At 50.5% G+C, this 16819-nt stretch overlaps 2 protein-coding genes and 1 long non-coding RNA gene across 14 annotated transcripts in view; 1 reads left to right on the forward strand and 2 right to left on the reverse strand.

Annotated features, from left to right (window-relative positions):
- WARS1 (tryptophanyl-tRNA synthetase 1) overlaps nt 1-10336 on the reverse strand; it is a 31615-nt gene extending 21279 nt beyond the window's left edge. Inside the window, exons 1-2 of one of the 2 annotated variants that reach the window (XM_040478236.1) lie at nt 10247-10336; nt 3779-3957 (exon numbers count right to left, since the gene is read on the reverse strand). In XM_040478236.1, the coding sequence (XP_040334170.1) occupies nt 3779-3892 (114 nt within the window). In that variant the 5' untranslated portion in view covers nt 3893-3957; nt 10247-10336. Of the gene's footprint in view, nt 1-3778; nt 3958-9235; nt 9535-10246 lie in introns of those variants that run through there. The other variant, XM_040478235.1, reaches the window with a different exon arrangement.
- On the reverse strand, nt 1332-3772 carry LOC121032284 (uncharacterized). Its single transcript, XR_005791179.1, has 2 exons — nt 3329-3772; nt 1332-2369 (listed from the first exon to the last, which is right to left on the reverse strand). It is a non-coding gene; the product is annotated as an uncharacterized LOC121032284 (long non-coding RNA).
- A 55-nt stretch (nt 10337-10391) lies between the features above and the next one.
- WDR25 (WD repeat domain 25) overlaps nt 10392-16819 on the forward strand; it is a 140712-nt gene continuing 134284 nt past the window's right edge. For 2 of the 11 annotated variants that reach the window (XM_040478233.1, XM_040478234.1), the window contains exons 1-2: nt 10520-10813; nt 13934-14780. In XM_040478233.1, coding sequence (XP_040334167.1) covers nt 13974-14780 — 807 coding nt within the window. In that variant the 5' untranslated portion in view covers nt 10520-10813; nt 13934-13973. Of the gene's footprint in view, nt 10489-10519; nt 10818-11332; nt 11485-13933; nt 14781-16819 lie in introns of those variants that run through there. The other 9 variants (XM_040478225.1, XM_040478228.1, XM_040478224.1 and 6 more) reach the window with 9 other exon arrangements.

The raw sequence follows: 16819 nt of genomic DNA on the forward strand, positions 1-16819 counted from the left end.
TGCAGTGCCTAGGTTCAGTGCAACCACATAATGTTTAGCAAGCATGATTTATCGAATTATCTGTGGGAAGGATTAGCGTGCTTTGAAGTACACTGTGGTCAATACCCTTTTATCACCGGCTATGTTGACATTTCATACTCTATCTGCTCGAACTCTGCTTGCAACCCGGAGGCTCTTTGAAAGTCAAACATTCAACCAGTATCCCTGCTCGAGAACTGTCTGCAGTCTGGAGTGGGATTTAAATAGACAGACAAGCCTGCCGTGTGGATTTTCTTGTTTCCTTAATCTCACATGGAACAGAACACTGAAACAGGACTTAAAAGCTGACTTTCTAGGGGAGAAACAAAAAGACTATACACAACCTGAATATATAAAGCTCCAAGACAGGCAGAACTATCCATGGTGGAGGCCTAGGGTGGAGGGCAGAGGCAGTGGCCGAAGGGGCCTGAGGATGGCTTCCGGGCGCTGCTGTCTGGTTTCCTGATGTGGGCCCTGGTTACATAGGTGTGGTCATTTTGTGAAAATTCAGTAAGAGGACTGATTACGATCTCCACACTTTTCTGGTTAAATGGTGCCCTTCCAATTAAAAAGTTTACTTAAATTGAGAGGACAGGAAAAACGACTGCTCTCCGGCTTAACCCTTACAATCCAGTGCCATTTCTTTTTTTGTTTTTGATTTACATTTTTTTTTTAACATTTATTATTGAGAGACAGAGCATGAGCATGGGAGGGGCAGAGAGAGAGAGAGAGAGGGAGACACAGAATCGGAAGCAGGCTCCAGGCTCCAGCTGTCAGTGCAGAGCCCGACGCGGGACTCGAACTCACAAACTGTGAGATTATGACCTGAGCCGAAGTCGGGTGCCTAACCGACCGAGCCACCCAGGCGCCCCTGATCCAGTGTCATTCCTCGAGTCCTGCTCAAACTGTTCATGCTCCCAGCCACTGTCTCTCTCCAGAGCCCCTGGATTCTGACCTATCCCCCCAGGAAACACCCTGCTTTTTAGTGAACTTGGCTGAAAGCAGGGGGTCTTAGCCCCCTGGTACACGGAGGAGAGAAGAATGGTGAGGACCCCAGCCTACACACATGGCAGAGACGGCTGAAGAAAGAACTCCCGGTGCCCTCACTGTATTGGTGCTCCCAAAGTGGCTCAAGTGTTTGCACAAAGTGAATTTCTAAAACATCAGGTGTTCTATCATAACACATTCCGGAGCCAAATTTACTTCTGAGTTTTCCCCATTTTGGTCTGACTTCATTGTGCAACCTCTGATCTCTCTCGTTGGTCAGCTGATGGCTTAAGTCAAAGAACACACTTGGAAGAGTAATTCTAAACGGTGTTAAGTATCGTGTGTTTAATAATGAACACAACTGGAGTCACTAAGAATTACTAACTAAAAACACTTATGAAATGGTATTCGTATTTAGTATTAAATAGGTAAAAATTCCACTGCCAAGTTTCCAAAAATGGGTTTAAAGAGTAAATGAACAACATTTGGGTCCTTTATCTATTTCAAGGTTTTTAAAAACAACTTCTTAGCCTCATCCACCAACTCCTACCTGATGTGTAAACCTCTGTCTGTGAATAACCAACTCCTTGTTTTGACATCACTGTCTTACGGTACCGCTTATTTCTTTTAAGATATAATGGTTTATTCGGGGTCCAAAGAGTTGACCACCCTGGTCCACTGCCAGGGTGGGTGGGAGATGGTTGATGCCATCGGTGGAGGACCCAGGAAGCGGTCCTGAAAAGAAGACAACCGGGGCTGGAAGTGACGGACGAGGAAGTCATGGAGATGTAGCAGCTGAGGTTCCTAAGAGTGGAGGCGTCGCAGAAGGAAAGGCAGTGCCTCCGTGCATTAGAGACGCAGACGGAACGGATTACACTCCTGAAACCTCGCAGCAACAGCAGAGAGACCTTTAAGAAAGGCGTAACCCCGTGAGGACAAAGGCAACAAAGAGAGGGCGTCAGCAACAAGATTTCGGAAACTGCAGAGCTGCTGGATGGACTGGTAGCAGAATGTCGTGAAAACACTGGAATTATGCCGCTGGGGAGTCCCGGGGCTGGGGGCTGGGGCATCAGTGGAAGTGAGGGGGAAAGTGGGTTCTAAAAACAGGAGCACAGGTTGAAAGTCTGTTTAAGAAACAGCTGGTCGGCTCTCTGCCCGCCCCCCCCGCCCCCCCACACAGAGGCTCTGTGCCAGGGAGGTGGAGTTAGAAGTATCTAGATCAGGGACACACGGCATTGAACAGGGAAGTTCAGGGTCAGCCACACAGCCCAGCCCCTCTGTCCTCAGAGGATATCAGGAAAACCATCACCAAGATCTCAGAGATAAAAGGTCACTTACCATACCTAGGAAACAAGAACGGGTTGCTATAAGGAAAGGAACATTCGAAAAGCAAATGAGCTCGTGGAAGTTAAAAATGACAGGATAAACGAAACACGATAGGAGGATTAAGAGTTGAGGAGGGAGTGCCTGGCTGGCTCAGTCGGTGGAACATGAGACTCTTGATTTCAGGGTTATGAGTTCAAACCCCACGTTGGGTGTGGAGCCTACTCAAAGGGAAAAAAAAAAGGAAACATAAGAAGTTAAGGAAATATATCTGAAAGAACAGCAACAAGAAAACAAAATGGAAAGGAAAAGTTAAAAAATAAAATAAAAACAAAAACAAAAACAGAGGGGGCCAGCTTCTGGGAAAAAAAGACCCACAGAGAACAGAGAAAACAGGAGAGAAGAAATCAAAGAAATAATAGAATTTCTGAGAATTAAGGGTCCTCCTTTTTTTTTTTTAAGTTTATTTATTTTTGAGAGAGAGAGAGCGAGAGCGAGAGAGAGTGCGAGCACACACACAAGAGTGCATGGCAAGCCCAGTGATGCCCAGGAGGGGCTCAAGCCAACGAACCACGAGAGTATGCCCTGAGCCCAAATTGGACGCTTAAGTGACTGAGCCACCCAGGCGCCCTGAGAATTAAGGGTCTTAAGTTTCTAGTTATAGTAGACAAAATAAAGGTACTTTTAGACATGCAAGTCCTCCCAAATTACTTCTTTAGCACTAATTTTTTCAGAAAACTATTGGAGGATTTGCTCTGTCAAGACAGAGTAAACAAAGGAGGAGTAAGACACAGGATCAGGAAACAGGGAGCCCACAGGGGGAGGGAAGGGAGAGACAGCTTTTCAAGAAGATGAGCTACACACTGGCTGGTGTGAGTGCCCTGGGAGGAGACTCACCCGGCTGGAGGGGGCCCGGAGCCCCATTACCATTAGTACATAAGACACTGAGCAAACAGGAATCAGGACAAACATCAACTCTGGGGCAGGAAAGGCAAGGCACCTGGAGTATACTCAGTGGGTCAGCTGCCAGCAGCACTTATGTGGTCAGAAGAGCATCGATGCTGACACTGACTGACATGCGCGGGACAGCAGAGGGATTAGGAGGTGCCGATGGAGGTGCTAACTCCTCTCACCCACACCTGAATATCAACAAGAAGCAATGTAAAAGTGTGATTTTTAGAGAAATGGGGGGTACATATCAAAGAATCCGCTCAAAGAACTGAAATGCTTGTTTCTGGGAAAAGAATATGGGAACAGGAAAGGTGGAGGACTGCTGAATTTCAGAGGCTTTTGTTTAGACCACATGCACGTCAATAACGGAGAAAATAAATTCAGAGTCAAAAGACCTCAGTTATTGAGGGAACAGAGTCTTGGGAACAGTCTGCTCCCGGGAAACATAACCCTAGACTTGGCCCAGATGCATGTGCAGCGAACCCGGCAAATCCCATACCTGTGGTGCCTTTCCAGCTTTGAGGGACCGCACGAGCTCCCCCTGAGCAGCTATCCTGTTGAACAGTTCCAGAGGGGAGGCACACCCCTGTTCGCCGTTGGGCACGTCCGCCATCTTCCAGGACCTAGGTCTCTAGCTGGCTAGGGCGTCGGAAGAATTGCTCGGTGGTCCAGACAAAACTGTGGGGGGCGAGGGGGAGAAGACCGATTAACCAACCACCGCAGCTGTTTTACCCCTCGTGCATCTACCTAGTCCTTCGCCTTTCCAACAAGGATGGAGGAGTTACAAGAAAGGGCATGGGGAGAACAGTGGTGATAAAGGCATCGGCAGGAATTTGGGGCCATGAAGGAAAAAAGAGGAAGAGCAAGTGCAGTGATGAGGACTGACGGAGGGGCTGGAAGTTCAGGGCAGCAAAGGAGGGCCCCTCACTAAGCATGTGAGCCTCACCCGGTGCCCAGCGCACAGGAAGGACGCATGTTTGTTCAGGGAGCAAACACCGAAGTGTTTTAACAAACCTAAGTCCACTAGAGCTAAAAACATTTGGCAAACTGCTATTTACTCTTTATCTTAATTGTGCCGGGGATGAGTTTCCAGGCCTTTGCAGCCACAACCAACATACGGCTGAACAAACGGCTTTCTCTGCCAGCCAGCTGCTCTGTTCTCAGCTGAAGCGAGGTGGGGTGGAGGGCAGGGCCTTATCTGTCCTGGGCTCCAAACAGGGAAAAAACTATACACAGCCTGACCATTCTACGTGCTGACTAACTTCACTGTACACCTCTGAAGAAGGTGTACCGGCACCTTTTAGTAGTTATTATTTTCTGTTAACCTTGAAAAAGGTGGGACACAAGGCAGGCCACCCAGTGTCGCCTTGGAGCAGAGACCAGCCACAGTCAGTCCCCTTTTGGGTCAGTGTCCACTTCCTCATCTGTCAAGTGGCACCATCAGGAACCTCTCCACCTACCTTGTGGGCTGCTCTCAAGAAGAAATGAGGAAAAACCAGCTGGTAGCCTTTCGTAAACTAAAACAAGATATACACCTATCACGAGTGCTGTCGTCAGGGTTCCGGGGCTCGGCTGAACCCCAGCTCCATCTATGACTTGCAGCTGTACCTTGAGTGAGGACAGGACAATGACAATGGGCTGTGCCAGAGCAGCTAACTCCCGGCACCTCCGTACCTGCTACTTAAGGTACCTGAGCACCTTATACACATCCGCTTGCGGAAGCTTCATGGCAATCCTGAGACAGATCTGTTGTCTCCATTTTACAGATGAGCCAACCGAGGCACAGAGAGGTTATAAAACTTCCCCGAGATAACACAAGCAGTAGAGACGGGACATAAGCTCAAGCAGCTGCAGCTTACACCCTCCAAAGCTGTCCTACACGTTCCCTGACTGCGAGGAGTCTCAGCTTCTCGACCGTGAGGTGCGGCTGACGGTAATACTACCTGCAGGACTGGTGTGTGGATGGAGTGTGACAGTGTGGGTTAACAGACAGTCCAGGACAGCATTAGCCCCGTGGCAGAGGTTCAATAAATGACTATTTTGTGTCTGTTTACGTTTTTTTTCTATTAACTCTCTGAACCAAACACACAAACTTGAGGGGTAATTTTTTTTTTTTTTTTTTTAAAGTAAGCTTCACGCCCAGCATGGAGCCCAACGCAGGGCTTGAACTCACAACCCTGAGATCAAGACCCAAGCTGAGAGCAGGCCGAATGCTTAACCAGCTGAGCCACCCAGTAAACACTACTTGTGGGGTTCAAATTCACGACCCCACGATTAAGAGTTGCATGCTCTACCAACTGCGCCAGCCAGGTGCCTCAAGGGGTTATTTATTTATTTATTAATATTTATTTATTTTCGAGAGAGAGAGAGAGAGAGAGAGAGAGAGAGAGAGAGAGACGGAGCATAAGCAGGGGAGGGGCAGAGAGAGAGGGAGACGCAGAATCCGAAGCAGGCTCCAGGCTCTGAGCTGTCAGCACAGAATCCGATGTGGGGCTCGAATCCACGAACCTTGAGATCATGACCTCAGCCAAAGTTGGATGCTTGACCGACTGAGCCACCCAGGCGCCCCAGGGGTAATTTATTTTTTATCAATTTGTTAAATGTTTACTTAAGAAGTATATAAATTTTAACTAGGCCAATTTTTATATAAGTCAATGAAACTGTAATACTGAAACCAGGATAAGACAATAGTCAGTTTCTTTTCCCCCCTTGCTGAGAATCACCTCAATTCCCAGAAAAGGAAGTCGGGTGAAATGATTGTTTCAGATAACAAAGCCCCAGTTTAGGGAAGCCTATAAAAAAGATAAGAAATGCGGAAGAGCCTCTGGGGAGCACCTGTGAGGACAAACACTGAGGCTCGTATCAGATAACAATCAAAGGGATGAAAACCACTTCTAGCCACAAATGGCCAAACATCACATCCCATGGCATAGTATATGCTCTGCATTAGCAGATGAGAGGCTGATGGCCCAGGGAAGTTAGAACCAGCCCCTGAGGTTCCACTGCCAGGGTAGCTAAGCCGGGACCTGATGCCAAAGCTCCTCTAAGCCGTGTGCTCTCTCAGAATTCCAGCCGCTCCCCCTGCCTGGAATGTGATAACCTCCTCTTCATGCACACTTCCTGTTATCTTACTAACTCAGACCTCAGCTCTTTTCAGCAGCCCTTCCTGACTCCTGCGCCTCTGGGGCCAAGCTGATCCCTCTGTCGTTGGTGGTCCCCAATCATTTTGTTAGTAACTCTACCAGGGCACTCACACTGCATTTACTTATTCACGTCTTCTCCACTAGACAGTGAAAGCAGGCACCGGGCTTTCTCTTCCATGTGCTTCTAGTGCCTCATATGCAGCAGTTTATCAGCATTTATTGAATTAATCAGTCTCATCAGTCACCCAGTTCAATCTTCACCGTAAGGTTTACATCCTTATGTTATCTTCACAAGTGCTTTTCCCACTTTAAGGTAGACTTCCCCCATGTGGACTTTAAACAGCCTCATTTTTTTTTTTTTTTAAATATGCCACTTTGGCAAATTGATTATTTAAAAAAATTTTTTTTAACATTTATTTATTTTTGAGAGTCAGAGAGAGACAGAGCGTGAGTGGGGGAGGGGCAGAGAGAGAGGGAGACACAGACTCAGAAGCAGGCTCCAGGCTCTGAGCTGTCAGCACAGAGCCCGATGCGGGACTCGAACTCACGAACCATGAGATCACGACCTGAGCCGAAGTCAGATGCTTAACCACTGAGCCACCCAGGCGCCCCTAAACAGCCTCATTTTTAGCATCCTATCATGGAGCTGAGCCTGCCAGGATTTGGGAAGGGCCAGGCTGATGGCATGGCACCTACTTCAGGTTTCACACTCCCAGTTTGGTTTCTTTCCCCACTACTAACATCCGCCTACCATCCTGGTCACTCTCTTTGGAATTCCCTTTGCTTTATCCCGGTCCTTCCAAACCCATGGTGTCTGCCATAAAAGGAAACTGGTGACAGCAGTAAGGTTCTAAAGTCTGTGGGTAGGGCTAAAAGCAAGTACAGATCAGAATTACCCCTAAAAAATTCCTAAGGAAAGCACCAGGTAGGACAACGGGGTGAGGCCTGGACAGATAATCTCCCCGCTACAATGGAGCAGATTACTGTAGAGAATCAGGTAGATGAATGGAGTCTGTGCTTAGGGTCCATAATGTAGGGAAAAATATGTCTTTCCATAACAAAATTCCATTTGAGAGAAGCACACGGGAGCTAAATCTGATGAGACAACGGCAGATGAGGTCTCCCCGCTCTTGTGATGGGGAGGCAGACAGTGCATGGGAAGCACCCACACGATAAACTGTGCGTGTGTGTATGATGCAACCTCAGTGATGAGACAACAGAACAAAACCTCTTCTGTTTCAGGCACCCACCCAGCTGCCACCGTCTCATGTGCACGCTGTCCTTTTCTCTCACGTCTAGTTGACATGATCTAGAATGAAGTTTAACTTTGGAGGTTTTTACCCCAGAGTTCAGCATGCCTGAAATGACATGCATGCTAGCATATGCGTGGTTTTCAGCAGAGCAATCAGGTTCCAGAGTATCCAGGTTACTTCTACAACGGGGTCTGAGATGCCAAAAGCGTACAGACAACTGTCTTGGTGTTTACTGCTTAAACTGCAAGGAGGGCTTTGAATCTTTGTATGTATATATAGAGAGAGTGAGAGGTGGGTGGGGGAGAGAGGGGCAGAGGGAGAGAGAAAATCTTAAGCAGGCTCCAGGCTCATCACAGAGCCCGACTCGGGGCTCGATCCCACGACCCCGGGATTGTGACCTGAGCCGAAATCAAAAGTGAAACGCTCAAACAACTGAGCCACCCAGGCAGCCTTGAATCTTTCTTAAGGAGAGTTGTTTTATCTGCTTAACAAATCCTACGATCTAAAGCAAAGAAACAAAGCTATCGTCTGTCGAGTAACCTATCATCTCCTCCGAAAAAAGTATTGGGACTGGAAAGAGCAGAACTGCATACTCCATAGCAGACCACAGGGCACCTTTAAAGAAAGAGTCAAGAGCTCTTAAAAATTAATTCTCAATTCCTCTTTTTAGAGAACTTGAATCTTGTGCTCATTTTGACAGGTTCCGTTGTTCCAGAGGGGCATAACAGGCACCTGAGGAAACTGGCTGCTTTTGGGGTGAGGAACAGAAAGTGATAGAACTCTTTAACTGAAAAACAGGACTTGGGCCATAATGAAATCATCTCGCGGAGGATCAGAACACTCTGCAATCTGGGGAAAGGGGGCACAAACACAGCCAATTCTAGAGCAGCCGGGAAGAGCAGACGACCCAGGAGTTTCTGGATGGCTGGAATACCACCAGGAGGTGGGTTACCATCCCTCACATCCTGGCCCCGGAGTGTGGGTGACCACAGCTTTGTTGTTCCCAGAGGACAGGAAAGTGACCGGTAGAGCAAGGAGCTCTTTAACACTTGGAACCCTGGGACAGATTATGTGCACCTTTTCTTTGTTAAATGCGGGGAAGAGAGGTAATTTCCCCCTTCAAATGATAAAATGTACGTGATCTTCAAATCTCCCCTTCAAGTAAAACGTACGTGACGCAAAGAAGACGTCAACATACAAGAAGCCGGCCGAAGATAACTGGTGTGTCACAATGAGAATGCTGACACGTTAGGGTACCGACGGTGTAAGGAGTCCTCGTCAGTGAGACACAGGACAGCCAACACAGAAGTGTGGCAAGTCAAGCTATAAATCCAAACAGGCAACTGCTCCCCCGAGATCTCCATCCCCTGGGGAAGCCGTGAACCACATGAACTTGGGTCAACGGGATGAAATACGACGCACGCTCGATACGCCCTGATTCTGGGAGAGACCACTCCTCACCTCCCCTGCCCCGCCCCAGCCCAGGTTTCCAGCACTTTGGTAAAAGGCTGGCAAAAAATACCAATAAGCTCCAAGCCTGGCAAAGATGGCAATACATACCCAGGTTGTGGGAGACACTGCAGAGGTGGCCACTGGTCACGCCGGGCAGTTGAGGAGCTGAGACTGCCCTGTACAGCCAGCGGTCTTCTTTAATAGTCTTCCCCTGTTTCTTTCAGTTTCCTTTTTAGTAAAAGGCTCTTCTCTGTTTTTTTTTTTTTTTTTTTTTCTGTTTACCCTACTCTTCTGTTATTTGCTGGTTGGTTTTTTTTTTTTTTTTTTTTAAAGGAATCACTCAGTTTCTCGGAAACACTTGAGATTCTTGACCAACCTCTCTGACGAGACTGTCCAATCAGGGGTGGGCGGGGTGGGTGGGGACCAATGAAACCCTCTTGAGAAACGAGTCGTTAGCCGGTCATTGCATCAGCCACCCCACACATTCCCTAGACTGGCCTCCGTATAACCTCTCCACCCTCTTCCTCTTCCCCACCCAAGCATCAGTGTAAGTGTTATGTGTAGCCGTGGAGAGGCCGAACGGCGACTGTGCCTTCCCTGCAGGTGTTCACTGAGGCAGCGCAATGCAGTGGAAAGATCATGAGTTCTGGGGTCAGACGGGCCTGGGTTTCAATCCCAGCTCGGGCATCTCAGCACCTTGGGCAAGTCACATTACCTCTCTGCTTCATCCTCGGTTTCCTCATCTGTGAAATGGGCATAAAGAAGCCTCCTAACTTTACCGTGGAGGGGACTAAGTACGATACCAGAGGCAAAGCCCCCGGCACGTGGCAGAGCCCCGTTAAAAGTGGGGGCTTCTCGCCATGGGGAAAGGGAAGAGGTAGGAGACGATGCAGGGTCGGTGCCGGCAGGAGTGGGCGACAGACGGGGACGCCGGCTCTGGGAGGAAGGGGGCGAGGGGCGCCGTGCCAGCCTCCGCGCCCCTCGTGGTGCCAGAACCCGGCGGGCAGCGAGCCGGGCTCTGAGGAGGATACTCCGGGCCCTCGCCTGCAGGCGGCTCCGGGAGGGCCAGGTCTTCCGGCACCGCCCCGGCCTCCCGCCCTCCCTCATCCCCTCACTTACCGGCCCAGCCGGGCCCTTCAGCACCGCCGGCTCAGCCACGGACGGCCTCCTGGGCGTCCTTGGAAACTCCTTCCGGCCGGAACCACTTCCGGCCAGGCTGCACCCTCATTGGCTGTTCGCGCGGGGGCAGGGCGGAGGCCGCGGGTGATTGGTTGGAGGCCCCGGCACCAGCGGAACGCGACTGGGCTGCGGTGTGCCGGCGGGACTGCCTCCGGTAGGACCGAGCGCTTCCGGTGCGTGTGGTGAGCGGCGGGCCCGGGGGCGGGAAGGGGCTGGAACCCCGCGGCGGCGGCGGCGGCGGCGGTCGGAGAGCACCACACCCCTCAGCGCGGGCCTTCCTCCGTCCCTCGCCCGTCCTTCATCGCCGCTGCCTTCCGGATGCGCGGTGCTCTGGACCAGCCTCACCTCCAGCTCTTGACAGCTCGGCTAACTTCTATTCATCCTTCAAAACCCATCTCTGGTCGTATCTTCTTTGTTGCCTTCCTCGGTCTGTAGCCTCCGGCGCAGGATCCGTGTTCTGTGTTTAATCGCTGTACACACCAGACCCAACATAAGGCTTGGCACAGAGTAGGTAATCAGGATATGTTTGTTGAAGGAGAATATCCTATTTCTTTTACTTTTCTCTGTGCCCCCCTCCCACCGGGTTGCATTTCACAAATATTTCTAGATGCTGGGGATCAAACAGTGAACAAAACACAAGGAGTCTTGTCCTCGTGGAGCTGACGTGCTAGTGACTCTCAGGGCCACTCCCCCGTTTTGTAGCCTCCTTTCTCCAATGCTCTTACCTTTCTCCCTGTACCTCTTTGTCTTAGTTGAACGTCCCCACACCATGAGATATTTTCCCTTTTTTTCCCCATTTGCCTTAGAAACAAAAAAGGCAGCACTTCCCCCCCCCCCAGGTTTCTGTTGTTCCTGATGTTTCCCATTCTTTTCCACTTTTGCATGTTTTTCTTGAATCACCCTTGCCTCCTTCTCTGTTGCCCCATTTGATTAGTTTTGCTGTTTCATTCTCCAGTGCTTCTCACCACCTCTGTTCCCTCACCTCCTCCAGAGCATTAATCGCTCGGATGTCACCGTTTGTCTTAGGTCTGCCTCGGCCACCCTAGAGGAAACTGCAGCCCCGAGCTCGCCGCCACCTGTACTGTCCTGTTTTACTTTTCTCCTTAGGATTTCGTACTACGTCACACCCTGTATTTCACCTGATTATGGTCTGTCTCTCCCGCCGGCATGTGAGCATGGTGAGCACGGGGCATCCTTCACTGTGTCGCTTGCTACGGTGTGCTTGGGGTGGGGCTTGGTGAGTAGCCCATGCTCCATCAATATCGAATAAATGAACGACGCGTCCATGAAGCAGGTAGTGTTGGGAGCCTTATCATCCACCCTTCTGCATTCATTCAGTCCTTGCTGCCTTGCCTTGTTAGGAAGTGGGCTAATGGGCCCCAGCCCCACTACTCTCTGATCTTTTGCCATAGACCTCTTTTGAAATTCCAGCCATCGGCCTCTCTTTTCTTTAAGTTGACCGCTGCAGAAAACTAGGTGGGCGGGATTCCATCTCACGGCTGGGCACAGACACCCTGCTGGTGGGAACCTGGTGGGTTCCCTGTGACAGGAAGGAATGGCATGCTGTGGTGTGTGGTGCTGTGCACAGGAGCCGAGACAGGTGAGAGGTCTCATCAGGATGGGCCTCAGGACCAGGCTAAGTATGTAGAGAGCAGAAATGCCAAGTTGTTTGCAGAGCACAGTCCGTTAGTTTATAATTAGTCCTTTACATTAGTTCTGCTTGAGATACGCTGGCCAGTTATAGAAGTTTTATTTTACCTGCCTAGATTGGGCTGCAGGTGGAGGTGCAAGTTTTGGAGGAGGTAGACTACAGACATTTGTTGAATGAAGACGTAGCGTGTTAGGCAGTGGGACACTTCAGGTGATGGGTACCCTTTGGTACCCACCGCCCAGGGAAAGAGCTGGTGGTAGGCTGTCTGGAGTGGCTTAACAGAGGACCCAGAGGGAATCTCTGGTGCTGACCTGACCCCATGTGTGGGAGTAGGTGTTCAGTGTGGTACAGTAAGGTAGGGCAGGGTGGGGCGTTCTTGGAAGTTGGTGGGTTGCCAAGTTTTAGCGCTGCTCCACTGCGCCATCTGCTGTCCTGGATGTGCTGGGCATCCCTGTCTTCTCCTGACTGTGCTTCATCTTAAAAGCACTGAGTGGGGCAGAGAAAGACAGATACCCTATGTTTTCACTCCTATGTGGATCCTGAGAAACTTAACAGCAGACCATGGGGGAGGGGAAGGGGGGAAAAAGTTACAGAGAGGGAAGGAGGCAAACCATAAGAGACTCTTAAATACTGAGAACACACTGAGGGTTGATGGGGGTTAAGGGAGAGGGGAAAGTGGGTGATGGACATTGAGGAGGGCACCTGTTGGGATGAGCACTGGGTGTTGTATGGAAACCAATTGGACAATAAATTATACTTAATATATATAAAAAAACATTGAATGGGACTCCAGACTGAAGTACTTCTTTCTAGAAACTAGGTGGCAGAAATTTATTGTGTATGATGGCTCAGAATTTCAGGAAGAATCTTTTAAAGAATTTTTTAAAAGTTTATTTGTTTATTTAGAGAGCGTGCACGCTTAAGTCGGGGAGGGGCAGAGAGAGAGGGAGACGGAATCACAAGCAGGCTCTGCACTGTCAGCTTGGAGCCTGATGTGGGGCTCAGACTCACGGACTGCGAGATCGTGACTGAGCTCAAGCGAGGTGCTTAACTGACTGAGCCACCCAGGTGTCCCAGGAAGGATCTTTTAGAAAGGAGAGATTCACTGCTGTGTCAGTGTGTGTCTGGAGTGAAATTGGGGGACTCAGACCACACCTTCAAAACTGGGGGGGATTGGTTGCTTGAACACCCTAGTCTTGTGTTGTGGGTCTGTCTCCCCAGCTGGCTTGTTGTTGAGACAGGATATCTAGGCAGTGGGGGGCGAGGGTAAAGGAGGGACTGGAGCACAAGGGGTGGAGGAAGGTACGGGTGACATGCTTTTCCCACTTGGTGCGTTCTGGACCTCTTCCCATTTCAGTATTTTCAGACCTACCCTCAAAGGCCCAAATTGATCTTATGAAAGACATCTTAAAGTCCTGAATCTTTCTGTACAGGCAGCCTATCTCCATTTAGTCGGGTCCTCTTTTATGTCTTTCAATAAAGTTTTAGTTTTCTTCCTATAGATCTTGCTAATTTTTTGCTAAAGTTATTCCCAGATATTCCAGTCTTCATTTGAAAAAACAATATATATCTTCTCGTTATGCCTGGTATGTAGAAAAGCCCTCATTTAAAAAAATGTTTTTTGATTTATTTTTTTTTTTAATGTTTATTTTGAGAGGTGGGGGCGTGAGCAGGGGAGGGGCAGAGAGAGAGAGGGAGACACAGAATCCGAAGCAGGCTCCAGGCTCCAAGCTGTCAGCACACAGCCCGACGTGAGGCTCGAACTCACGAACCGTGAGATCATGACCTGAACCCCAGTCGGATACTTAACCGACTGAGCCACCCTGGTGCCCCCCAAAAGCCCTCATTTTTTAATGTGTTTCTTCCTAGAGTTTTCCAATCATGGGTTTGCTAGGTGGCATGTTTTCTTTTAATTACGTGTGGTGGTAAATACTCTTCCATGCGTATTTTCTGACATTTGACTTTTTTGGTCTTAGGTAGTTTGTCCTCCAACGATAGCAAGAAACTGTGTCTTCAATGGCCTCATTGGTGGCTTATGATGACTCAGAGTCAGAGGCTGAGACTGAACCTGCGGAAAGTTTTAATGCTGCCGGCCAGGTGAAGGACACCTCTGATGTGGTCAAACCTCGTGGGCAGGATTTTGCATCAGAAGCCCCAGGTGTGACAGAAGGGGCAGCACTGCCCACAAAGCACGGTTCTCATGAAGACCCAGCTGGCCATCGTCTCCCCCTGGTTCGGCTCTGGAGAAGTGACCCAGGATCTTGCCCCAGCCAGAGGCTACAGTGGCCCAGAGCAGAGCCTGAAGCCACCTTCCCCACAGGCAAGCCTCCTCGACCTTCCCTGTGGACCAGCCACGTTCCAGCTGGCCATGTGCCCCTGGCAGCTGCCCGCTTTAAGCAGGTGAGACTCTCCTGGGGAACTTACGACTCCTCCAAGCCATCGTCCTGTGCCCAAACCAAATCTGAAACCCCAGGTAAAAATGGCAACTCTCTTCAGAGGAAAAGGTGTGAGGACTGTGTCGTGCCCTACACCCCCAAAAGATTAAGACAGTCGCAGGCATTAAGCACAGAAACAGGCGAGAGTAAAGATACGGAGGCACAGGGTCCCTCTGTGGGGCGTGCCCCGGCCCCTCTCTGTGTGGCCCCCAGAGTGTCCGAGTTTATTGAGCCATACTTGGACAGTCCGTATCGAGAAACCACGATTCCCAGGAAAGTGCTTTTCCACCTGAGAAGCCACAGGGGCCCCGTCAACAGCATTCAGTGGTGTCCAGTCTTCGCCAAGAGTCACATGCTTCTCTCAGCTTCCATGGATAAAACCTTCAAGGTAAGACTTGAGTGATCCCCCTTCTTCAGGGTTTCTTGGGAGTAAGCTGCCGGGGTATTTTGTTCTTCATGACAGTGAGGTAGGGGTGCTGCACGTTTCTGTGGGGAAATTTGTATAACTCTCTCCGTCATGTTTGAAAGTGTGTTCTCGGTGGCCCACCTTGGATTGCAGGTTCGTTTTGTCTGCTCTTCCCCGATGCCGCCTCGCCGAGGGCACCAGAGGGTACTAGTCCTTGTCCCTTGTGGGGACACTGAGGACGCGCAGGCACGCTGGAGCCCTGGGTGGGTGAGGTCACTGAGCGAGGCCGTCAGAGTTTCGGAAAGCAGGCCCAGGACGAGTCCTGGGCTCCTGTGAACCACGTTGAGTGTTGAGCCTTGCCAGCTCCGTGCCAGGCGCCGTGCTGGTCCCTGGCCTCGTGGTAGAGGCCGTGGATGAGGGGAGAGGCTCTCCCAGCCCTCGGCTCTGGAGTGGAAGGACCAAACTCTCAGTGGGATGCGAGTGCTTTGTGAACCCGCCGGGAGGGACAGCAGCCCGGTCTTGGGGGGCTTGGTGAAGGCTTCCAGAAGGAGGGGAAGGTTCATGTGGTGAAGGGGGTGAGATGCGGCAGAAGGATGTCTTTGGCTGTAAGCATGGAAGTCTTGAGGGGCCTGGTGGGGGTGAGGGTCCTGAGGTTAGGGAAGCGGGCAGGGGCCGGACCAGGGGATGGTTGCAGATGCCGTGGAGGACCTCCAGGTTCCACAGAAACTCTTTTTCCTCGTTGTTACCATTGTATTGTATTGTATTGTATTGTATTGTATTGTATTGTATTTATTTTAATGTTTATTTATTCTTGAGAGAGAGAGAGAGACAGAGCACGAGCGGGGGAGGGGCAGAGAGAGAGGGGGAGACACAGAATCCGAAGCAGACTCCAGGCTCCAAGCTGTCAGCACAGAGCTTGACACGGGGCTCGAACTCGGGAACCACGAGATCATGACCTGAGCTGAAGTCGGACACTCAGCCGACTGAGCCCCCCGGTGACCCTCGTTGTTACTTATCTTAAAAGCTCCTGACATCACGTAGACTTCCAGCGAGCAGACCCCACGTACTCAGGTATGTCGTGCGGCGGGTGTGTCGCACCTCTGACCTGTCTCCAGCCCCTCCCCCTCACTCTCAGCAGCACCTAGGAAGTCACCTGTATGCAATAGGTGCCACATAAGTACGAGCTGAACGAATGCTTCCTGGAAAGAAAATGGCTTTGGAGTTGAGGGAACATGGCTTCAGATCCAGTCTTGCTACAGAGCACCTGGTCGGCTGGTTGGCTGGCCCCACTTCCGGTCTGGTGTCTCCTCTGTAAAGGGCACAGTCATACCTGTGTCATGTGACCAGGTGAGCGAAACACTTACAAAACCCTGTCGCAGAGCTAGGTACCCCTCCAGGTGCTCGGTGAGTGTCAGCTTCCTCCCTCTATTTTCTTACTGTTCTGGAACCATCCTGCCCAGGACATTGTGCTTGCAAATTACGTTTTGAGCTTTTCTCCTAGGAGGCATTTTCTGAAATGAAGAAAGGAAACCTAAGGACAGTGAGGCTTTGAAATAAGCTAAATCGATGGGTATCGTTGTCATTTTTGAGTGACCAGTTTGGGTCATGAGCCCACTTACCTGTGTTCTCTTCTGGCGGGGCTAACAGAGTCGTTCGGGGACAGTGCCGCGCTCTTCCTTCGGTCTGAAGCCCAGGGACTTTACACTCGGGTCTTTGGTGCTTTCCCTGTGGGGGTGGGGGCTCAGGAGGCTTCCGGTGTCCCCAGTGTGCCCTGTAACAGGCTTGGTTCAATCCCATGCTGCTGGGGCTTCTCAGCGCTCCTTCCTGAGAGGCTGCGCCCGTGGGGGGCCGAGTGCAGACTTGTCTCTTTCGTCCAGAGCACATCTGGGGGGTTTCTGGAGGGCTCGTGTGGGCCTGTGTGGTGCCAGGCCGTGTCTGGCTGGAGTCACAGTGGTCTGGGCTCAGGGTCAGCTTTGTGACCTTGGGCAACACACTTAACCTCTCAGAGTCTGTCCCCCCCC

Source organism: Herpailurus yagouaroundi, unplaced genomic scaffold (genome assembly GCF_014898765.1).
Source record: "Herpailurus yagouaroundi ecotype Mexico unplaced genomic scaffold, PumYag 141, whole genome shotgun sequence".
Lineage (NCBI taxonomy): Eukaryota > Metazoa > Chordata > Mammalia > Carnivora > Felidae > Herpailurus > Herpailurus yagouaroundi.